At 38.7% G+C, this 25,579-nt stretch overlaps 1 protein-coding gene across 1 annotated transcript; it reads right to left on the reverse strand.

The window, feature by feature from the left end:
• Positions 1-213: 213 nt before the first annotated feature.
• LOC108702978 lies at positions 214-24,304 on the reverse strand. Its single transcript, XM_041578096.1, has 9 exons — positions 24,028-24,304; positions 22,108-22,232; positions 20,626-20,811; positions 17,841-17,998; positions 15,299-15,416; positions 13,239-13,421; positions 12,674-12,916; positions 11,759-11,830; positions 214-7,202 (listed from the first exon to the last, which is right to left on the reverse strand). Exon 9 carries the CDS (start codon positions 2,707-2,709, stop codon positions 214-216), a length of 2,496 nt encoding a protein of 831 aa, XP_041434030.1. The 5' UTR covers positions 2,710-7,202; positions 11,759-11,830; positions 12,674-12,916; positions 13,239-13,421; positions 15,299-15,416; positions 17,841-17,998; positions 20,626-20,811; positions 22,108-22,232; positions 24,028-24,304.
• Positions 24,305-25,579: the final 1,275 nt, after the last annotated feature.

Genomic DNA, 25,579 nt, shown 5'->3' on the forward strand with positions numbered 1-25,579 from the left:
TACAATAAAAAAAATTCAAAAAATTCAAAAATCAGAGTCCAGAACAAATCTGAAAATCGTATTCAGTCCTCCATATTAATTATAAATATAGGACAAAGAACTTCTATCACATACCATAAGTAGTTATTACCAATTAGTTAATACAAATACTGATTACCTGTGGAAAAGGAGATGATTCTATGCTATATTTTCAATTCATGTTCACCTTCTCCATCACTGTAAGAAACGGAGGGCACATATTAAGCAACACAATTCATAAAAACACGTATAATTCATTGCTTCATTAAGGCCCCTAGGTGCCAATGTATTTAACTTCCAGATCCAATACGTTTCCCTCTGAAGGAGTTTCTGGTCTGTGTTACCCGATTTAGTTGCTATCTCTTCTAAAACCATCCATCGCAACTGTGAGATGGTGTGGTTACATTCGGCCCAATGTCGACTAACAGATGTGGGTTTGACATTAACATTCCGTATAGCACTCCTATGTTCATTGATTCGTACTCTTACCATCCTATTAGTTTTGCCCACGTAGGCTAACCCACACGGGCACTTCAATAGGTAAATGACATTGGTGGACATACAAGTGTGGTATCCTCTGATTTTAATCTGTATCCCTGAGGTGGGATGTGAAACAGCAGCCCCTTTTATAATGGCATTGCAATTTTGGCAAGAGAGACATGGAAACGTTCCCATTAATGGTTTGCCCAAGAATCTTTGGGTGGTCTTTGAGTGATTAGGGTTCATATCACTGTGTACCAATTGGTCACCCAAATTTTTCCCCCGTCTATATGCAAATAGAGGATAATCAGTGAACACCTTTGAGGTGCCTGGGTCATTCATTACAATTGGCCAATATTTTCTAATGACCCTCCGTACCTCCTTCGAATGGCAGTCATAGGTCGTCACAAAAGGGATTCTATTGGTTACACTTTCCTTTTTGTTACATTTTAATAAATCAGTTCGTGAAATCCGATCAATTTGCCTCTTTGATTCTTTCAACAGTTTTTCAGGATACCCACGTTCTCTAAAGGTATCTATAACATTTTCACTCATTTGTTCATAAATATATGTATCGGAGGTAATGCGTTTACACCGCATTATTTGGCTCTTTGGTAAACCCTCTGTTGTTCCTGGTGGGTGAAAACTGTTATATAATAACATGTTATTTTTCTCCACTGGTTTTCTATATAACATGGTGGATAATACATTAGATTCACGGTATATTGATACATCAAGAAATTCGATACGTGTGGTGTCCTTATGCAATACAAATTTAATAGTAGGATGCACCATATTGATGTATTCAATGAACTGTGAAAGTTTACCCTCAGGGCCTCGCCATACGAAAAAAATATCGTCCACAAATCGACTGTACCAGAAAATATGGGTTGAAAATATGGCATTCTGTAAAATTATTTTCTCTTCCAAATCGTACATGAAGATATTAGCATACGTAGGTGCCATATTTGCCCCCATACTGGTCCCTTGTTTCTGTAAGAAAAATTTCTTATCAAAACGGAAGTAATTTCTAGTAAGGACCAATTCTAGTAATGAACAGATTAGTGAAACTAACTGGGGGTCATCAAGATGTTTCCTTGAAAGATGATGACGTACACTTTCCAACCCCTCATCATGCGGTATGCATGTATACAAGCTGGCCACATCCATTGTACACAGGTATACCACTTCATTTTCAGGAATATAAATATGGTTGATTCTATTTAGGAAATCAGTTGTATCCTTGAGACATGTAGGTAAACCCTGTACAATGGGTTGCAGATAGTTATCTACCAATATGGCCAGTGGCTGTAGTAATGACCCACTCCCTGATACAATGGGTCTCCCAGGTGGATTCAGGGGATCCTTATGTATTTTGGGAAGCAGATAAAAAACGGGTGTCCGTGGAAATTCCACTGTAAGGGCATTCTTCAAATCAGTATTAATGACCCCCTCAATTTCTGCTTCATGCAATACAGAATCAATTACTCTTTTAGTCTGCCATGTAGGATCACTATCCAATACCTCATAAGATATGCCATCCCCCAATTGTTTCTCAGCTTCACTTACATATTGGATTTTATCCATAATGACCGTGGCTCCCCCTTTATCCGCCTTCTTAATAATAATGGAATTATTACTACGAAGGCTTTTGACTGCCATTTTTTCGGCCTTAGAAAAATTGCGATATACTCTGTTTGTATGGGGTCTAGACCATATGGAATTACATTCTTTGTTCACCAAACCTTGAAACATATTAAGTGCATTGTTTTCAATTGGAGGGTCAAAAACACTCCTTTTCTTAAGATTATGTGGTACATGGACAATGGCATCAGGCTTAGTCACAGTTCTCTTGTCATGGAACCACATTTTCAGTCTTAAGTTTCTCATAAATTTGAATAAGTCAATTTGTAAGTTAAATAAGCCTGCATTATGTACAGGTACAAAAGTCAAGCCTTTATTGATGACCCGGTGTTCCATAGGCGTAAGTACATGTGTGGAAATATTATGAACAAGATTATGACTAGGCTCACCTTCTCTCTGCTCTTTTTCGGTCATCTGGCGTGTCATCCTGGGTTCTTCCACATTGGGAGCCTTGTGAGCTGTACGAGCCTTGCGCTGCTGTGACTTACGCCTGGCTGATTTCCGTGCTGATGGCACTGAATTGGACCCTATCCCTGCTGCCTCGATCTCCCTGGCGTCATGCAACATCTGTCAGAGCCCTACACTCAGCTCAGGGATACCACAGTCATCCAAAGCCCAGAATTGCAGAAGACTTCTGATTGAACAAGCCTCACGCATACAGTAAAATCTATTTTTTTAAACCCAAGCTGCAGACTGAGGAAAAAAAGGATTTACGGCAATGTTTGTTTTTAAAAAATTAAAGTGAATACCAAAACTGCTCAGGAGAGCTGCAGCTGTATATTTATGGATTAAAAGCCTAAAGGATAAAAATCCTAAAGTTTCCTCAGTGGCTTCTATCCATGACAGAACCTCATTTTTTGTCTGAGGATAGAAGAAAACAATCAATGAAGCTGATGTGGTGCGTGTGTATGGGGTTTGCACCAAAATAGGTAAAGGCTAACGAGACTACATGACATCTAACTTTTAAGTTATTTCTAAATGAAAGCAAAGGGACTGCCCATATGTCTGCATTCGTTAATTTAAAATGTACAAGACCAAGTTGAGCAAAAACTGTGCCCTTGAGGAAATGTGAGTGTTCTGCTTAGTGACAAATGTTAGAGCAACTTGGGAATGTAAAGGAGAATAGATGATTTAAAAAATGAAACTTTGGTTTTATACATCAGTACAGGAAGGCTAAGGTGGGCCAGCTTCAAATTCATATCTCTTGATTGTTGTCTTGTGTGCTAGTTCTTTTAGCAGCCTGGTAACATCCTGATTTCCTGTTTCCTTGATTTGTTGAGTGGTCCCTTGATGCCAGGCTTTTGTGTGGACCCCACCCAAATAAAAACTCTAGCAGGATGAGAATTTTTCATACCATAGGTAAAGTCCTTTACAGTAGTAAAATACAGGTTCTAACTTTGCTCTTCGTGAATTCTTGCCAGTTTTTTTTTTTTCAGGAATTTTTAGAATTGCATTTATCCATGGAGTTCACCATTTGATAAATATGCTTTTAAAAATCCCATAGGAATGAATAAAAAGTAAGTTTTTCTGTGGTGAGTTCTAAATCTCAGATTTTGATAAATTTGCCCAGACTGTTCATCGATATCACCTCAGATCTGCTGGTCAAATGTCATTACTTCCACTGGCATACTAGGTGTATGATGAGTATATACAGTACATTGCAAAAGTATTCAGACCCTAGACTAATCTTTTTTTGTTACTGAATAACAAGAATTTTTAAGAGAGAACATTTTCAAGAGAAACTTTAAGAATTTTTTAATTCCATCACTTTTTTGACAACAACAACAGCGGCTTTTTTGGGAATATTTTCTTCCTTATTAATTTTTTGGCTAGAGATAAACATTCACTGGCAAATAAATTGTGGTGTTGTGTGAACAATTCTTTGTGACCCACACGCAACAAGGAGTCTTTGGAATTTTCACTTCCAAAACGCATGATTTGGAAAGGTTTTATAGAAGCACGCCATCACTTTTTAGATTTAATCAACACTAATGATTTTAATTTGCAAATTACTATGTCACAACATTTCGGATATTGATCCTTTAGATGTTACACTTCACGTTAATATAACCTCTGGTTTAATCACTTCAAAAGTTTTTACTAAACCCACTGCTGGAAATACAATTTTGAGAGCAAGTAGTTGCCATCCTAAACATACAATTAACATTGATCAGTTTGTACAATATTAAAGAAATTACTTTAATTTAGAGTTATTTGAAGAACAGGCTAAACATTTGAAAAATAAATGAAATGCTCATGGATTTTATACAATCAGCCTATCTTAAAGCTAAGAAACGTAAATGTGAAGAACTATTTCACAATCTTTCTCAGGCTAGAAAAGATAACGATCAATTGGGTTCTAAGAATAATTTATTTTTCAACTGAATATATCATTAGAATTTAATACAATTTCTCATATTATTAAATAATTTCTTCATATATTATATGGTGAGCCTTAGTTAAATCATATATTGCCAACTCAACCAATTAGATTTATTTCTTGTAACCACCTACTCTAGCAAATAAACTTGCCCCCAGTATGGAGACCGCTTACTTTGGGTATTCTCAGTCAAATTGGTTGCAAACAGTTGGAACATAGCCATGTGGATCAAGGACTTGTAAGTCATAAAAAGTTATATTTACAGGTGGAGATTTTAAATCTAATGTTACACAGAAACAGTATAAACATTAAACATTATGGAAATCACAATTCAAAGGGTCTGGTATTTCAATATGTTGGTCATACTATACTGTACATCCTTGGACAGAGGTCACCATCTTGGACAGGGTCCGTGACACCCGCATACTCAGTGGGCTCTAAGTAGCTGTTGAGAAGCTAAGCTTAGGGGTCGTTGCAAATTATAAAGCAGAAAATGAGGTTGGCCTGTACTGTAAGTTTGTTACATTGGTTTCTTTGCTGCCATGTAGTAATTATATGTATTCATTACTAATTAGCCTTATATTGTAACATTTATATTCTATGTGTACTGTATATTTTGAGTTGGCCGCTAAGCTCAGTAAGTGACAGCAGCACCGAGCAGTGAATCAGCAGAAAAGAAGATGGGGGGATACTGGGGCATCTTCAGAGACACAAAGATCTTCCCTGCTAAAGGGCTGTGGTTCCCTTGGGCTGGTACAGAAGCCCAAAACATAAATGTACAACATTTCTAGCTTTAGTTCTCCTTTAAGGGTGTCAAATGTGACAATTGCCCCTTCCTGCCACAGATCACCAATAATATGAATTCCATAGGTTTCCCTCACCAACGTATTACCTAGTTTAGCAACTCCTTGGAACCAACAGTTACACCATAGCGAGGTATAATAGAAAAAGCCAGTGAACTGAAAAATGTATACCGTTTTGAGCCATATCAATCGGCCATGTTGTATCACAACACTGTGATATGCTGTACTTGGTGGCTTTCTAATGAGCAGCCACTGAAAGGATGTGTTCCTGGGGTATTGATGCGCCCTTGTCGGGAATGATTTTGGCTCATTAGTTGGAAACAAATGTTAGGTAACCCATTGGCACTCAATAAAATAATACCTTATAGCAATGTCTTTTACAATGTTCAAATTTGGATTCCTGACCTTTGGAAAGCAAGTGGGCAGTATTGGACCTCAGTCCCCAGCTTTTTTTTTTTTCATTCTTTGTGCTTGGGGAAAAGTTACATTAATCTTTGGCTCAGTCACTTCAGAAAATCTAATATACTAGTGCTGATAATGGAGGGAATGGACTGTTCTTGGACAGGGAGATCTCTGAAACATAGTTGAAGGGCCAAACAACTAAATCAGCATAAGAATATTACATTCCTACCGTACTCCATATATCACGTATCCAGTGACAGGGTATTTTAGGGATAAATACAAGGCTGTTGCCAATCCTCCCATTACAAAAGTATGCTAAACATCTCCTTTTCACTTATTCTATGAGCAGAATGTAATGCTTTGTAACATCAGCTAAAGTGTCATCCATTTTAACAGGACATTCTTGTGTTCTTTTTTTACCCTATTGGCTTCCGTATTTTTATGGTTACTGTCCATTTGGTGTGCTCATTCCCAAAAGTCCAGAAAGATAAACAATTAAAAATTGCTCCTTCTTGAAAAAAATGCACTGGCCTGGGGGGAAAAACAGAATTCTGCATTTGGTGACATTTTCCAAGACATGCACTTGTGCATGTGAAGTAGAATAAAATAATATATTTTTTCAGCCTTGCAAAAGGAAAATGGTCAAAAGTCAAACCTCTTTGTACAGAATCAGGAAGCTGGTGTACAGTCTTTGATGGACTGGCTAGCCAATTGCCAGACCTCAACTCTATCTGTTGTAATTGGGCATTGCTTTAAAGCAGTGATTCCCATACGGTTATGTTAGCCTCCACAGGGAAGCTTCGGGCAGTAGCAGAGGGCACAGCCCTCTGCCATTTTAGGAATAGATTATAGGATAGAGGATATCTTAGAAAATGTATACACAGGCTGTATGCAAGGGCTAAAAATACAGATAGAGCGCCATTTGTTAGATGGGTGTATAAGATATTATATACAGATCTAGACTTAGCCTGTTGGCTTATTAAAGAACACAGATGAGTTGATTAAATCATGTCAGAATTTGGGACCATTTAGGAGGAGTGTTTTCTTATGAGTAAAATGAAGACTTTTACTGATCATTGTGGCAATGCAGATATCATTAAATATCTGATAAATTGGAAAATTAAAGGGATGGTTTATGGTTTGAGATGACTACCCTTCTGCTGTTGGGAATAACTCGAGTGAATGGACACTAACATTGTGAATGTATTGCCTATAATTTAGGCTAGGATGGTAAATAAAAGCATTTTTCCATCAAAAGCAATTTCTATCAACAACATGAAGCAATTTCACATTTTTAAACACTACTGCAGGTTCCACAAAAACAAAACAGATAATCACCTTATTGATTGTTTCGCAGTATAAAAAAAGCTTCTTTGTAAAATTTGATTGCTTTCTCGTAGTCTCGCTGGACTGTGGAACGCTTGGCAATCTCTGCACAGATCTGAGTTCTATTCAGTATTCTGGCCTACTACTACCTAAAAACAAAGAGCATAGACAGCAAATTATAAACACGAAAAAAGAGCATATTTACATATTAGTTACATATTTTGTGAACTGGTTTAAAACAAGCCATTCACAGTCACTCTTCATCAGAACATTGTGTTCTTGAAATCTCAGTTGGGGAACAATGGGCATAACATGCACCTAATCACAAGGCCAAAAATACTACTAAATTGGTTAATTGGATAGTTTGTTGCGGCTAAAGGTAACCTGGGACAATAACAAATTAAATACGCAAACATATATATACTCTATATACACAAAGCTTTTTATAGAGACATGCATAAAATAAAACAATTTGCGCTGTGTGGGCCTCCTAAATGGGTACATAAAAAAGTAGCTGAACTTATTTTACTTATAAAGAATATAAACAAATGCACCAGAATATGGATATGATAGGTACAAGCATGGGGTAATATTTTGCTAGTAGTTAGTTCTTGTCCCTTTGAAGCTAGGAATAGATTATCAGTACCACACGGTTCTGTCTTACCATCAGATGTTGTATCTTCATATAGTGGAGTGAAAAACAAACAAAAACACCTGTACATTGATTGTTGGGGGATATGAGTAAGCAATAATTTGCTTTCATCTTGTGTGTATTATGTTACTTGGTGCAGTATTCTATGTGTAACGTTACTTCACTATTAGTTGTCGGAAATCTGTTACTAACAGGCAACAATTTACAACTGCACTTTACCTATTATATGTGGACTCAATGCAATTGTTTATGCACTTTACCAAACAAATGGCTGAGCTACTTGTAGCTACTTGTAGTGTGAAACTGAAGAAATACCTTCTCCACATAGAGGATCTCCATCTCCAATCTTTGGCAAACGTTTGTTCACCAGACTACCGATAAATAGATAAAAAAAAAAAAAGCAATATGCCAAGTGGGGGTCCTTCCAAAATACAAGGATATGCAATTTTGTACCCCTAGTGGAAACTTATAAACTTCACCTGGGCATTCTAATGAAAATCTCAAAGGGGCTACCACCAATACTCCAGAAAGGTTGCAGCTTGGAACCTGAAAGCAAAGCCTCAGAACATAAAGGTGTGTCCCTCTGTGGACACAAACAATGCTGGTTATGTGCCCACATATACAGATGGGTTACTGATACCATATTCCCAAATGGAACTCCGGGAGCTGGGCTGAAATGGGCTGAAATCTCCCATTACAGTCCCATTACAGGACTGTATGTTGGGAAAACATGGCCTATGCTCCAAGACAGAATGAAATGTCACAAATTTACAGTTAAAAATAAAGACAGAATGTGTAGTGGAGCCACATTTTAACAGTTACAACCAAAGTACTAGTGACTAGTCACTGTACTAATGGGGAACTTTGGGACTCACAAAGGGACAGCAAGGTGGGGGATATAAATAGATGAAAAATGTTGACACCCTGCACAGTGGCTCACACAGGGCTTCATGTGCAATTATGAACTATAGCCCCTATGCTGCATGTATCCTTCCATCCCTTCGCCATGTGGACAATTCAAAGGGCCCATGTCCCTATGGAATATACAAACTGCATAATTGGTACCCAAGTGCTTTCAGGACAAACAACCGGTCTCGGTTATCTATTTTTCATTTTACACATCCATGTCAGATTGGGGCAATATATTGCTCCCAGGGAGTTCTATAATATAAGCCCTGGAACATGGAATAATTAATCAAAGTCTCAGCCCTTTAAGGGCAGAACTACACAGACGACGCACCAAAACGCAGACGTTAAGTCGGATGAACAGAAAATAAGTTAAGAAATACAAATGTCGGATCTTGTCGCATCGTTCATCTGACACGACTGTCGGATGCAGACGCAGCATCTGACGGATGAATGCTGCAACACCATCCGACATTGCGAACCTTATTTTCCGTCGCATCCGACTTGACGCCTGTATTTTGGCACAGAGTAGTCTGTGTAGTTCTTCCGTAATACAGATTAGAGCTGCAAGGTAATTGCTACAGCTGAAGTACCTGTCAGCTTTTAGGAAGGGCTTTCCCGAGAGAGAAGAGAGAAGCTGCACTGCACTACAACAGGAAAGGCCTGGATTTTTAGTCATTGTAATAACTGTTTTTTTGCTGTCAAGTTGGAGTTGGGAAAGCTACACAACAGTAATGAGGCTGCCAAGACTGACCCAGGTACCCCTACAGGTCTAAGTGTATAATATAATATAATGTGTTATTGTTTCAGAAATTTTAACATCATTAAAAAACCTGATAAAGAGATGATTAAAGTGGACCCGTCACCGAAAAAAATTATTCAAAATCTTATTTTATCACATTGGTCAAGCAAAATGAACTTTAATTACACTATATAAATTATTTGAATCTTGTTTCCATCAGTCTGGGAAGTCATAATTATAACAAGCAGGCAGGAGCCATTTTGGGGACACTTATTAAGACAAGCCTTGTATCATCTCAGAATCTTGTTTGTGCACCAGAATGTGGGACCTGATGTCCATCCCCATGCACTGGCTACACAATTACAGTGGTGTGAAAAACTATTTGCCCCCTTCCTGATTTCTTATTCTTTTGCATGTTTGTCACACTTAAATGTTTCTGCTCATCAAAAACCGTTAACTATTAGTCAAAGATAACATAATTGAACACAAAATGCAGTTTTTAAATGAAGGTTTACGTCAAGGGAGAAAAAAAACTCCAAATCTACATGGGCCTGTGTGAAAAAGTGATTGCCCCCCTTGTTAAAAAATAACTTAACTGTGGTTTATCACACCTGAGTTCAATTTCAAAGGTTATAAAGCCATTTCTAAAGCTTTGGGACTCCAGCGAACCACAGTGAGAGCCATTATCCACAAATGGCAAAAACATGGAACAGTGGTGAACCTTCCCAGGAGTGTCCGGCCGACCTAAATTACCCCAAGAGCGCAGAGACAACTCATCCGAGAGCCCACAAAAGACCCCAGGACAATATCTAAAGAACTGCAGGCCTCACTTGCCTCAATTAAGGTCAGTGTTCACGACTCCACCATAAGAAAGAGACTGGGCAAAAACGGCCTGCATGGCAGATTTCCAAGGCGCAAACCACTTTTAAGCAAAAAGAACATTAAGGCTCGTCTCAATTTTGCTAAAAAAACATCTCAATGATTGCCAAGACTTTTGGGAAAATACCTTGTGGCCCGACGAGACAAAAGTTGAACTTTTTGGAAGGTGCGCGTCCCGTTACATCTGGCGTAAAAGTAACACAGCATTTCAGAAAAAGAACATCATACCAACAGTAAAATATGGTGGTGGTAGTGTGATGGTCTGGGGTTGTTTTGCTGCTTCAGGACCTGGAAGACTTGCTGTGATAGATGGAACCATGAATTCTACTGTCTACCAAAAAATCCTGAAGGAGAATGTCCGGCCATCTGTTCGTCAACTCAAGCTGAAGCGATCTTGGGTGCTGCAGCAGGACAATGATCCAAAACACACCAGCAAAGCCACCTCTGAATGGCTGAAGAAAAACAAAATGAAGACTTTGGAGTGGCCTAGTCAAAGTTCTGACCTGAATCCTATTGAGATGTTGTGGCATGACCTTAAAAAGGCTGTTCATGCTAGAAAACCCTCAAATAAAGCTGAATTACAACAATTCTGCAAAGATGAGTGGGCCAAAATTCCTCCAGAGCGCTGTAAAAGACTCGTTGCAAGTTATCGCAAACGCTTGATTGCAGTTATTGCTGGTAAGGGTGGCCCAACCAGTTATTAGGTTCAGGGGGCAATTACCTTTTCACACAGGTTTGGATTTCTTTTCTCCCTAAATAATAAAAACCCTCATTTAAAAACTGCATTTTGTGTTTACTTGTGTTATCTTTGACTAATAGTTAAATGTGTTTGATGATCAGAAACATTTTGTGTGACAAACATGCAAAAGAATAAGAAATCAGGAAGGGGGCAAATAGTTTTTCACACCACTGTAAACGGTGAAGAGAATGGGGGAATGTGGGGAGAGCAGTGACATCTAGGAAGTGCTGAATGGAAAGTGAAAGTAATTGTCTAGGCATAGAGGCGGGGCAGACAATATTTGATTGACAGCTGAGATTTTTAAATGAGTTTACAACAGCTATGAATTCTTTAATAAAAAATAGAAATTGGATTTCATGTTTAATCTGAAAAGGACTTTATTATACAGATTTTTGTGTCTGGGTGACGGGTCCACTTTAAGGTTTTTTCCTGAAATGCTTGCATACTCACACATATAGTCAGTTAGTCAGTAAACTGTATCATGTTACCACTAAAAATCTTTTTTCTTTTTCTCTTTGCTAATAATTACCCATTGCAGGGAAACTATAGGCTTATTAATCTTTTCCATCTTGCTATAGATTTTTTCCCGCAGCACATGGTAGCAGCGGTCATCCATAAGTGAAGAGAGTTCATTGACTGAAAACAAAAAAATATATATAACAAATGTAACCCTTGTATTCCTATACAGTAATGTTTCATGTTGTGCCAGTGACAAAAAAAATATATTTCCAAGTATTTCTGGCTTTGCTTGATGATAACTAAAAGCACATGATACACAATAGCATACCTCTTGAATGTTCATATAGGCATCTCCCAGGAGGAGGTATGTATGGAACTAGAAAGTTTATCCACCAAATCTCTGAAAATCAAAAAGCAATACAAGAATTAGCCTCCATGCATCTAAATATTCTTAGAGAGATAAATGAAAATGGGACTTTCTGGAATGCTTTTTGCTAGCAACTTTCTGTAACTTGGAGCATGTTCCTTAATTTACTGCAAGACTTCTTAAACTTGGCAACAATGCCCATGAATGTATAGAAATAAATCAGCGAGAAATGTACAATTTACAGTCGATTTTTACTTTTAAAATGGCTGTTATAATCTATATTAGACTAGCACTCCTGCTTGTGTTCTATGGTACTTCTGGGCTAGTGCTGCACAGGTCTGTCCACGGGCCATATTCAGCACCAGCTTGTCCACTCAACATCCACTGTCCAAACCAAACCAAAAAACCGAGAGGCAGTGCCTCTTCTAATGACAGAAAGTGGAGGGGCAGCCGCAGTTGTGGCTGGTGCAGGTTGGAAACTATCTGACCCACACATCGCTATTCTGGGCCTAACCAGGATTTATTCGCTCAGTTGAGTAACCAACCAGTTTCCATGAGCTGCTGATGCCTCAGAGTGTCAAGAGTAAAAATGAATATTTCTTAGATTGCAGTTTCAAGGGCATATTTAACTTGTTTAAGATTACTAAACTCTCTACTAAAAGTAACTTCTGCATTGGCTAGTCTGTGATCAAGGAAGTACAGAATCACTAAGAGTACAGTAGGATGCTCAATTCCTAGAATAAACAGTTACAATCTTATCTCTTGTGTTTTAATGAAGTATCCTGTGTACCTCAGTGTATAGTTGGAAGTCAGGTTTTATGTCACAATATGACATTTATGGAACATTTGTGAGAAGCTGTAAAATGTTATTTTAACCTGTAACGTCAGACAAAAAGCTTTTTATCCTTTCTGTTAAATCTCCAACATCTTCTCTTTGGCTTGAACAAAGTAGGGTTGTTCGGGGGAGACACTTCTATGCATGGACAAAGCTTGCTCGATGTCGCCATGCACCAGCACAAGTTCAGCATTGGCAATCATAAGGCGCAATTCTTCCAGAAAATTAAATGATAGCATCTTGTAACACTTTTGTAGCTTCATGCTATATAATGCAAATGGGAACTAGAGATTAACATAGAACCAAAGTAAAAATATAATTCATGGTGGGAGTAATGCAAAAACAGATGCACAGTTTGCTCCAGGACTATGATCTTCTAAGTGACTAAACTGCGTGATGTAATCTGGGTCCTATGACAACATAAATCCCAGGCTTAACCCCTCATCAATTCCAAGATTAAACCTACCATGTTGGAATTTTACACACCTGCTACCCATGGTAGATTTAAATAAGGTATAGGTATTATGAAATAGTACATTGAACCAGATCCATTCACGTTTCATTTTTCTATATTACAATGTAATAGAACACAAGTGTAATCCAAACCTGCTCTGCACCTGGTCACTTGGACTAACTTCAGTTTTTTTCCCTTTTGCTTTTACACTGGTTCCAGCTTGTCTCATTCCAGGAACTCATTGCAATCTGCAGCATTTTCATGGCTTCTTGTTCTTCTCCCATGCGCTTCCGAGTCTGAGCTTTTATTATATGATAAAGTGGATAGTCTCGTATCTACAAAATAAGAATCCAGACCATTACTAAAGGGACAGCAATACTGGGAAAAAAGCCCCAAAATCATTTACACATAATATTCATTTCATGTTCATCGATATTTATTGCTGCTAATCTCGGCAACTTCCAATATATGGATAATCAGAATTATGCTTAGTAGAAGGGAGTAGTATAGGGGAGTTACTGGAACTTTCACTGTTTGAATGAAGTTGAACCCTTAGGGGTTATTTACTAAACTCAATGCAAAAATCACGAAAAATTTGTGATTTTTTTTTTTAATAAAATTTTATTAAACCCCGAGAATGCATCTCAGACCTTTTGAGGTTGCATATAAGTTAATGGGAGAAGTCCCAATGATTTTTTGATGTGCGCTAGGTTTCGTGCAATACCCTGAAGTTTTCGCGTGAGAATTCGGAAAACAACTATGAAAATTGTATGAAAAATCTGTGAAAAATGGATAAACAATCCGAAAAAAAACATCCGAAATTTTTTTTTTTCGCGCAAATCAAATTTTCGGGAAAATGTTGGCTGTTTGGTATCAGAAATTATGAACTGCTCAACTTGCGTTTTCAACCTTGACTAAGCAGCCATATTCTCCAGACTCTTCTTTCCACTTTTTCCATAGCACCTCCCATATTACAGTCCAGTTACAAGAAGTCAGAAGATGGTTAGGTCAAGTCATTGTGGTTAGGGACAGTCAAACTGGATCTTAAACTGAACCACAGTCCACTAGTGTGAATTTACTTGACCTTCCATTCATTTATAAGAGCATTTATCAATGGGTGAAAGTTTACTCCTTTTAAAACCCATAGAAATGAATGGAGAGGCAGATTTTCACTCTAGTGGACTGTAGTGATCTTTAACTTCACTCTTTGATAAATATACCCCATAGTGTCTGTTAAGACTTAAACATTGGTGAAAAGGTTTGAGCAAGTGCCAGTCTAAAAAATGAGCAGAATCTGGAGAATTTTAGATCACAAGTCGTAATCGGAAAGTTGGGTCAAAAGGCTGAGCAGTAAGCAGTAAAGTTTATTACAATTTGAAATGGAGCACACTTTTTAATAAAGAGCTCAACTGCCGTCACATGATTATATATTTACCAACTTCTGTATGCCTGTTTTAATGTCAGTTGCACATCATGAGTATAAATAAAAAGCATTACCATGCCCTTTAAACAATAGAGACACACTTACTTTGGGTAGAAAATACCATTTACTTATGACTCACCCCAGATTTTTCAATGGATTGTTGAATTTCCATCAGGAATTTTAACTGCTGGCCTGCATCCTGTAGATGCCCTTCTAAAAGTTGGCAACTAATAATCCCTGAAAATAGTATAGTTTATGTACAGTTTATTATTGCTTTAGATTTGGCCATAATGTATGGGACACGGACTGCTTAAGATGGAAATACCACGCTGGACAGCCTGTTCTAAATTGCTCAGGTCACTAAACAATCCTTTAACTGGCCACTAGTGCAAATAAATAAATTGATAAGATTTCAGCACTGGCCAGGCCAAGTACTCCACACATGTAGTGACTATGGTTGGCATCTGACCATGTTGGTTAGGGATCACTTGATAAGAAGGATCTGAACCTTCATTATCGGGCCTTATATAGAACATGCCTGTGGTATGAATGGTATAAAATCAGTCGGACTGTCACTTTACAGCATTGTCCCTTCAACACTGGTGAGGCAAAGCAGAGTCTGTATGCCCAATGCATCTTATGCACCACTACCGCTTCTGTGAAGCTGGTCATATTGTAGTAAATACTGTGTTACGTACAAGGAGAAGGACAGTCCTTACCAGTTTATGCAGAGACACTGGTGTCATCTAAGCGCATTGCAGTTTTATACCATTTTAAAGCTTCACTTACTTTGCCTTGTCATATGAATTGATAGTCAAGCTCAGTGGCAACTTCTGCATCATTAGTGGCCATATTCACTGCTCGTTTCCACTAATGTCTGCGTTTGCTGAAGTGGATTACGTTCACACTGAAAGAAAGAGGTAAACAGTTAATTGATCTTTTGCAAAGGTTGTTGATATTGCCTTCCAATAATCTAAATGTTTAAGAATCTTATTGGCACAGACTAAAAATTCAGTATTTAAAGGACACGAGAGCACAAAGTGAACAGATCACATAATAAATCGCTGTTTTTTTACTAAAAATAAAATTGAAGCGAGTGAGGCGGAGTGGATTTATACACCAGCAGATGTGGTAGATGCACCCCATATTACTGTTTATATAGTGAAATATAACAGTCAAATATAAGGATATTATAAGTCACTGCGGAGTTCCATGACCATATAAAAGTACGAGGCCGAAGGCAGAGTGCTTATATACAGGTCATGGAACTCCGAGGTTACTTCTAATATCCTCATATTTTCCAACAAGGGGTACTTTATTTAATATGATACACAAGTTTCAATGAGTCATGTGACAAAAATTACATCACTACTCACCGGTTATAACTGATGACATCACTAGTCACCGTTTAAACGGAAATAATTTACAAGATATTCATGGCTTTTGTGTATTATATATGTATATTGTTCTCTACAATAATAACAGAAATATCCCCTTTTCTCATGGGAAATTCACAAATCATTCTTGTGAAACAATTAATATTGCAATCAAATGATTTCACCGTTTATAACCAGACATTTGTAAGTGATGCCGTCAGTTCTGTAAGTGCTAAATGGATCGTTAGCGTTTTGGGAAAGCACTCAATGTATTAAACCGTTAATGGACGTAAATTGCTTTGGGGTATATTTGGGTGAGAATTCCTACTGCATAATGTGGAATAATTATATATCATGTACATACACAATGAGAATTCTGGAATGGGAGTTTCATAAATACTTCATACACCCCTGCATATATGCCTAGACTTGACTCCAACCCCAGGAGAAGGGTTATTTACAAACACAATCACATGGCTGGTGAACTAAAATAAACATAAATGTTTTATTACCATATATTAAATGTACTTGTGTCCAAACATGTTCCTTGCACTTTTTTATAATTGAACCATTGCACCACTGCTGAATGATGCACATGTGATAGAATCTGGTAGTAATTAGTAGATGTTAATGCTGCATGTTGGAAATTATACAATTGCCAATAAAAATGTTAGCTGCAACTTGTATTTGATATGCAAACACATGCAGTTGTGTTTATTTTGATGCATTGGGCACAGTTGTGGTAAATTACACTCAAATTTTAGGGAAAACAACTGCATTGTGGGTTAAAAAAAACTGGAGATTTGTGTCTAAATATTGCATTACGCACTGCACTGTAAATAAACCTTTTTAGCTCCATGTAAAAAAGCAGCAACATTTTAGAAAATGAGGCTTTGGTTTGATTATTATAATTCAGAATTCTATATTAACCCAGGCATAATGAGCTCTCTATAAACAAAGACTTTCCTTCCCCCAGGCGGTGTCTGTGTCTCAGGTTTACAAATAAAGACAAGTTATAAAACAATTTATAAAGGGGAGTTTAACTGGGAAGAAAAATGTGCTAAACACCTTCTCTTACGGCCAAAAATGCTCTGAAGAAGTACGAAAGTTGCAAAACATAGATATTTCTAGATTAAAACCACAATAAAGTCCTATTCACCTAACACAAGTGTATACTTGTTCCTTTAATGTGTTTCTCCCTTGTTTGTTTCCGATGCATAGTCTCTCAGTTTGGTCCCAAAATATACTGCACTAAAAATAAAAACAAAATATTTTCTTATGACATCTGTTGCCATAGCTGGAATTATAGGTATGGCTTTAGGCACATACCTCTTTTGTCTGCCTCTGGCATATGGCTAAAAAGCTGGGAAGAAAGGGGGTGTGTGTTTGACAAGCGGGTAGTGGTGTGTCTTGCTTGTACTTTTGGCTCGGCCACGGATAGCCCCTTGCTGGTTGTTTTGTGACCGATAGCCAGAGGTTGATTTATACAAAACTAACTCTTTGAGCTGAAATGCCAATGTATACATTAATCTTAATTATTTTGTGAACCTTCTTGAATAGGCAGAGTTTGAGCAGTCCCCAACATCAAACAATATTAAATAATCCCCTAAATGTCACAGATAGCAATGTTTGCTACCCACAGTACTACTTTATAAAATGCTTCCCAAAACTGCACAATTGTAAACACTGTATAATGAAACTGCTATTTTCATCCAGGAAGCATGTTATCTAAATACATGTTTCACAGTTTAATTGTAACATTTTGTACAAGGCATCACCTACAATAAATCTCTAGCCCAATGCTCTCAGAATCAGATCTACCATTCTATTCCATAATTGCTTTTTTTCACTGTTTTCCTAGCAACTGAAATGCCACCAGCCCACACACTGCTCACTATCTTTATCTGAAAACAGAGCGTTTGACAGATCTGTGATGCGTCCGCTGAATACCAAACCTCAGAGCTGTCTCTACGGTCTGTTCCCAGTCTTGCAGAGCCAACTGCAGCTTCATTTTCTTAATTAGAGCAGGGATAAATCGTGGGCAGTTGACTAGGGTTCCGTTTATGACTTCCAAGGCTCCGGAGTATTTCTGCAGCATCTCAAGATAGTGGGCCTTAAAAGAAAAGCTTCCATTACACATTTAACAGTGAACATGCAATAACCACAAGGTATAGGAAAGTTACCTTTATCAGTAAGGGATGCAAGCATAATTACTTTGTCTGGTAACAGCACCCAAAAATATGATTAATGGCCTACAATGGAACACTAATAAGGTACACATTCCAGCTTCAGCAGCTCATGACACACTCATATCCACTGGTAGGATCTTAAAATAACAGTTACCATGGCAACAAAAGAATGACAACATTTAAATATACTAGAGTATAAAGAACAATGAATAGCCCTGTTTATTAGAAAAGAGAACCCCAAATGTTTGAAAAATAACCCCTTGCTGCCGCCCACTGACTTGAATGAGAAAAGCTAGACAGAACCAGCAACCCCGATGTCATCACCCTAAGGAAACAACACCACCCAAGGCTGTGGTCAAAGAGCCGCAAAAGATGGAGGCTAGGCAAAACCACCACAAGACACTGGAAGAGAAGCTAGATAATCAAAGTAAGAGGTTCTAATGTTTCCGGTGTTCCCTTTAGATTAATAGAAAGCAAAGTGAAGAATGACATAGGGACAGTGTAATGCAGATTTACTGGTATTACTAGTTGCCAAAAAAAGATTCATGTCTGTGGCTACACATACCTTTCCCAGCATAGCAAACACATCTGTTCCGTCTCCCAGACCTCCCTCTAAGTAAATCTGAGCACTGTACCATTTCCCTGATTTAAAAATATTGAGTTCTAATTTTAATAAGCAAAACAGGTCTGAATTAAATGATGGGGGTCAACAAAGTCTTGGAGGAATTTGAATTTCATAGGCACCTCCAAGTAACTTTAAAGGGATTGATCACCTTCCAGACCTTTTTTTTCAATTCAGTTGTTTTTAGATTGTTCCCCAGAAATAAAGACTTTTTTCAATTACTTTCCATTATTTATTTTTTACGTTTTTTAAGTTTAAAGGTGAATGTTCGTATCTCTGGTGTTTGAGTCTGGCAGCTCAGTAATTCAGGTGCAGACTCTAAACTGTTACAATTTTGCAACATTGAGTTAATACATTTCTCAGAAGCATCTCTGGAGTATCAGCAACTATTGTAATCTAAATTCTAACAGCTGCCTGTAATGAAACCCAGAGATTCTGCTCAGCAGGGACAAAGATAAGAGATGTATCAACTAAATGTATCCATTTAGAAAAGTTTACAGGATCAGTGACCCCCCCCCCCTCCCAGAGCTGCTTCAGAAGGAGAGAAATTACACTTTACACTTCAATATTAGAAGAACCGTCACACATAGAAAGTCATTGGAAAAAGTCGTTATTTCTGGTGATCTATCTGAAACCAACTAGTTGTTTGAAGGTGAACAACCCCTTTAATATTCCTGCCTCTGCTGCTTCAGTCTGGCAGCTCAGTAATCCAGGAGCTGATTCTGAACGGTTACAATTTGCTACATAGTGGATACATTTCTTAGCAGCATCTGTGATATTTTGGCAACTATTGTATCAATTATAAATGCTGCCTTTAACTCATGGATTCTGCACAGCAGGGCCAAAGATAAGAAATGTAACTAATGTATCAGTCCAGAAAAGTTTACAGTCTGTGACCTCCCCCCCAAGAGCTGCTTATAACTAAAATCATTTACTAAGTAAATACACTATGTGAAAGTTCAAGAAATCAGATTTTTAAAACAAACAATTATTTGTATAATGTAAAGGTGGCCATACACGGATAGATCCGCTCGTTTGGCGATGTCGCCAAACGAGCGGATCTCCCTCCGATATGCCCACCTTGAGGTGGGCAATATCGGGCTGATCCGATCGTGGGCCCTAGGGCCCAACGATCGGATCCTAGCGCTCGCAAACGGGCGGTCGGATCGCGGTACCGCATCAACGAACAGATGCGGCCGCGATCCGACGGGATTTTTAACCCCATCCGATCGAGATCTGGCCGACTTTCGGCCAGATCTCGATCGGGGAAGCCCGTCGGGGGCCCCCATACACGGGCCAATAAGCTGCCGACACAGTCTGTCGGCAGCTTTTATCGGCCCGTGTATGGCCACCTTAACTCAATCAGCTCACTATACCTTCTGCAAGATCTCCCCTATCTCCACTGCAGTTCTAGCTTAGGCAGGCATCTTGGATTTCACTGGCTCCTCCTACCTATATCTTCCCAGCCAACCGTAGCTCTGAAATCTCACACATGCTCAGTTGAAATTCCTTGGTTGCTTATCAACCCTTCTAAGCTATTTTTAAATCAGCTAAAACTCTGTGTTAGCTGCTGTTCAGTAGTGCTGCCACCTTCTGGAAGTTAGTGTGTGCCCTTCATTTGCATAATAACATCACCAACCAACATTTATTGCTATACTGTGGATACAATCCATGGCAGAGAGGAACACAGCTGTGCACCCGACGCTTCAAAAAGCAATATAGTGTAAGTGTGGCACCACTACTGACTTTATTTTTTTATACTATTGTGCACTGCGTTCCCCCAAGAATGATATGGTGGTGCCCTATTGTGCACAATACTTCTCTGGTGCAGAGGGGGGCACTGCTTCTAGTTCCAGGCACTGGGGTAGAGAACAGTCACTGAGGGGTTATTTCACATTTCTGTCTACTGTAAATGAATATTCTGCTTACCAGGAATCTTATGACCAAACACTTAAGTCTTTACTGCCATTGGATATTTTGATCATCCTGTCAATATATTCCCGGGCTTTGTAATGGCGACCCACATGCCACAGAAACAATACAGTAAAATACAGTGCTCTGTGTCCTGCCATCTTCCGAAGTTCCTTCATCTTTGTATCGAACTCCTGACTCATTCTGAAATATTTGTGTGCATTAACAGCAATTATTAATGGGCAATATAGATCAAAGCTACTTTCGTTAGTCTAACAACAGTATACCAACACATTGCTAATGGATGTTTGATATGGGGTAAACACATACTGCGCTAATTAACTGGGATTGGGGCAAGAGAAGTTAAAAAAGCTATCCACCGAAGAAAAGTTCCCTTACAGATTTACTTAAATCCCACTTCTAGGGTTACGTTGAGGTCTAATCACTTGTTCAATATAATGAAAAAAGAAGAAGAGTAGAAGTAAAACAACCCCAGTTTCCCAAACAAAATTCAATGAGTTGAGTTTTATAGCTAAAGTGGAAAGTGAATTAATGATAATTCAATCAATTAATAACCAGGTTAGGTCTAATTTATGAAAAGAAAGAAAAAAAAAAAGAATTATAAAGTGCCAGTGCTTAAAAACTAACTTCAAACACACAATGTGTATCTATCAATTCAAAAAAGTGCTTGCAATTCATTGAGATTAATTTAAAAAGGGTGCATGCAATCCATTGAAATGAAAGTTAGATAAAGTAAAAAAGTATAAAAGGTGGAGCTGTCCCACAACTACTATCTAGACCCCGGGACACCCGATGAGGGAGAAGGCAGGAGTCTGAGGACTGTGGTCAGGTGTTACCTTTGCTATCTTTTTGTATCTTCCCTGTAAGACCACAAATCCCCAGTGCCTGAGAGAGAGCGCTGCAGCATGTAGCACTAAGATTCAGCCCCTGTGTATCAATTAAAATCTATAGATCCTTAAAAGACTAACCTGGTTATTAATTGATTGAAGTATCATTAATTAGCACTTCATTAATTCACTTAGTACGTTAGCTATATAACTCAACTCATTGAATTTTGCTTGGAAAACTGTGGGGTTACTTTTCTTTTTTCATTGTTAAAAAAAATACCATTTATTCTCTCTATGACTTTCCTACTTTATTGCCTTATTTTTACATTCATTAAACAAATAAGGAAAATGAATATTACACCACAATTTTTTTTAAATCTCCCCAAACCTCTTCCATTTTTGACATCTGTTACAACAGTCTTGTATTCTTTTCCTCCCCAACCTTTCTTCCATCTGTTAATTATCTCTCCAGACTCAGCTCAACCCTATTATCCCACTTTTGCTTATTTGTCTCCTAAACCAGCACTCTCCTTTTGACTTGGATCATGGATCTATGGCTAAGAACTCTTAAAGAGTAAAACTGTGGCATAATATCACAAGAGCTGAAGGGTCTAAAGGGAAAATTATTAGAAATTCAGCTAAAAGCCATTACCTTCCATTAGCATTCCAAAGGCCCGGAAAAAGAGACTGGATCATTACCATAATCCTCAACCCCTCGTTAGCGCACATCTGAACATGATGAAAATACTTTTCCTGGCAGTAGTAATTGATTAGAGCCTAAAACAACGAGAGGAAACAATTATTCCAGTGAGTGCTTTCGGGGGTCTCATAGGAATCAGCATTAGCATGACATTTACATTTGAACTTTTTGCTAGTCCTTATGGATATGTGTGCTATATGGAGAGAAAGTACAATTATATTATTAAAGGGATATTGTCATGGGAAAACATGTTTTTTTCAAAACGCATCAGTCAATAGTGCTACTTCACCAGAATTCTGCACTGAAATCCATTTCTCAAAAGAGCAAACAGATTTTTTTTATATTAAGTTTTGAAATCTGACATGGTCAGTATCCCTTTAACACAAGATAACAGCTGCCTGTTAGATCTAAGAACAACACTCAATAGTTAAAACCCATGTTCCACTGAGACACATTCAGTTACATTGAGAAGGAAAAACAGCAGCCTGCCAGAAAGCATTTCTCTCCTAAAGCGCAGGAACAAGTCACATGACTTGGGGCTGCTGGGAAATTGACAAAATGTCTAGCCCCATGTCAGATTTCAAAATTGAATATAAAAAAATCTGTTTGCTATTTTGAGAAATGGATTTCAGTGCAGAATTCTGCTGGAGCAGCACTATTAACTGATTCATTTTGAAAAAAACATGTTTTCCGATGACAGTATAACTTAGATACTGTCTCTGTTTGTTTAGGATAGCAGCTGCCATATTGGCTTGCTGAGTCATCACTTCCTGTCTGAGTCTCTCCCTGCTCACTCATACCTCTGGGCTCAGATTACAGCAGGGAGAGGGGGGAGGGGAGAGGGGAGAGGGGAGGGAAGTGCTCCTCCCTTCTCCCCTCCCTGCTGTAAGAGAGGAGAGAGGAGCAAACTGAGCATGCTCAAGCCCTTGCCCTGGAGGTTTAAGCTGAAATATATTGACGTGCCATTTGCAACATTCACCTTGAAAAAATCCACAATAAAACGTTTTAAATGAAAAGATAATTGTTAATTGATTTTGTAGTTTATTATTTTATTCGGGTTAACGAAATCAATTAACAATTGTCTTTTCATTTAAAACGTTTTATTGTGGGTTTTTTCAAGGTGAATGTTGCATTCATTAATATCTAGCAGGGTGAAGCTAAACTTACTTAAGCTCAACAACAAGCAACATTGTAAACGTTATCATTTATATAGCCTGGTGTTATCAGCTTATCTTAGAGACTCCAAACAAAGTATTAAGTAGGGCAATTTAAGCAGATAAGGCTATCCTCTTTTAACTATACAACGAATAGAAACTGAGTAACCACTATCATTGTGACAAATATTAAGGTAAGTGTTTAAAATATAGGAGGTCTGGTGAATCGATACAGTCACAAAACAAGGTTCTTTTTCCCTTTATAATTGAATAACACTCCTTGGGTGGCTGTTGAGTCTGAGTATTTTATTTATTTTAAGAGTTAATCTTTTTTCTTTCAAACAAAAAAAAAAGTGAGGTCCCAGCTGACATCACATGTGGAACAGTAAGAATTCACCTTGCACAATGGATCAGTTGACAGTCAGGCAGAATGTGCTGCGAGAACTACAAATAAAAGACAATACTTGCCAATGCTTTGTTCTACTCCTTTAACCCCTTACCTGGCAATGCTCCAAGGCAAGGATCAGTCACACGCAGCCTGAGTCCAAATGATAAAATCAACAGTTGTTATAGGCAGCTATACAATTCCCATGATCCCTCTGCAGTTGTTTGGGCCACTAGGGGATTGTGGGAACTGTAGTCCACAGCGACTATGCAATTAATATGACACATCGCATCGTGCACACAATGAATGAGAGTATTATGAGGTGGGTCCCACCTGAACGCTGGCAAAAGCAGTCTCTTCGGGCACTGGATCTCGACTGATCTGCTTAAAGGTAGCAGCACAAAAAATGCTCTGTTGTAGCGCGTCTCTACCGAACCGGCTGCTTCTGGTATCAGCGCCAGTTTAGGTCCAGGTCAGTTACTTGTATCTCGGTACCGCTAGTCAGTCACATCACTCATTCATAATAAAGTACGCCGAAACGTGCGCGCCCCCGCGCGGAACCGTCGCATAGGCGTCTGCAGAAACCAGCTTCTGCACGCTCCTAGAGGTTAGCAGGATCTAATCCACGTTTACGCGCGTCTCTGTAGTAGTCACAGCGCATGCGCGCAGCTTTTTTTTTTTTTTTGTTGTTGTTGTTGTTGTTGTTGTTGTTGTTGCGTGTTCTGCTATGGCGTTAACTAGTGCAGTTAGGTGCAGGTGCTGTGTGCTTGCTGTAACTAGTAATACCCAGCCTGTGGCCTTGTGCCCATAACATCAGGGAAGTTATAAAATGCTGTGAAGTGAATAAAGGGGTACAGAGCGGCCTCACACTAAGAAAGTTTGTGGGTCATAAAAATTGGGAACCTGTGCGGGAGTTGGAGGATTCATGTGGATCAGGCCCTGGTGTATTTGTAGTGATAGTCCGGACTGAGGATTAAAATAGGCCCTGGCTTTTCAGGTACACAGAGGCCCAATCAGCCCCCACCAGCCCACTTAATAGTGACTTTCCTTACAGCAGCCCCTCTGGCATTTGCCAGAGCCCACAGACAGATTGCCAGTCCGGGCCTGTTGGAGAGCGTCTGAGGCATATCTGGATGTGGTGCTACATGTGAGGGGCAGTTATTATTTCATTGTTGGGGGCGTCCATTTTATTTGTTGGTCAGTCCCACTACCCAAGTGATCAGCAGGTTAATAATTAACTGACGTTGCCTCTTGTTCAAGTGAATAAACAGTGTACTATCTGTAATTGACCACTACAAGACTAACATCCCAACTAAAATTTGTGATGTATAAGGCATGGCGTGCCTACTTTTCACAGCTGTTCAGTAGAGTCATCCACAGCATATTTTAAAAGGAATGTTCGTTTTAATACATGGGCTTACATCACTGTACAGTCCTCCTCCACCATAGACACAAAGCAATCACGTACTGCAGGCCTACACAGGTTGACTGACAGCACATAGCAGAATCCTGAAGTCAAAAATTACTACATTGCTATTCCACCCATCAACACAAAATTCAAACAGCCAGACAGCCTGGCCAGTAATCGGGGCTCCAAGGGGATTTGAACTGCTTCTGCACTAAGAGGTCACCTGTGGACTGTCCTAGTATTCCCATGTTTCTAGCCCCCCCCACAAGCACTATTCTAGCAGGTAGGTTTCATCCCATGCTATGGTCACAGTTAGTGAATCTTCTGCTTTTCTCCTCCTATGTTTTGGAATATGGTGTAGAGAAGCAGATCTGCTTTAATCAGCAGCTCCTTGTGGCTGCCCTGTCATGCACAGCTTTGGCCAGAGTGCAGCTATACAGAGCTGAAAATGCCTGTTTTCATGCGGGTCTCCATTCC

The sequence above is a fragment of the Xenopus laevis genome, chromosome 9_10S (assembly GCF_017654675.1).
Source record: "Xenopus laevis strain J_2021 chromosome 9_10S, Xenopus_laevis_v10.1, whole genome shotgun sequence".
NCBI lineage: Eukaryota > Metazoa > Chordata > Amphibia > Anura > Pipidae > Xenopus > Xenopus laevis.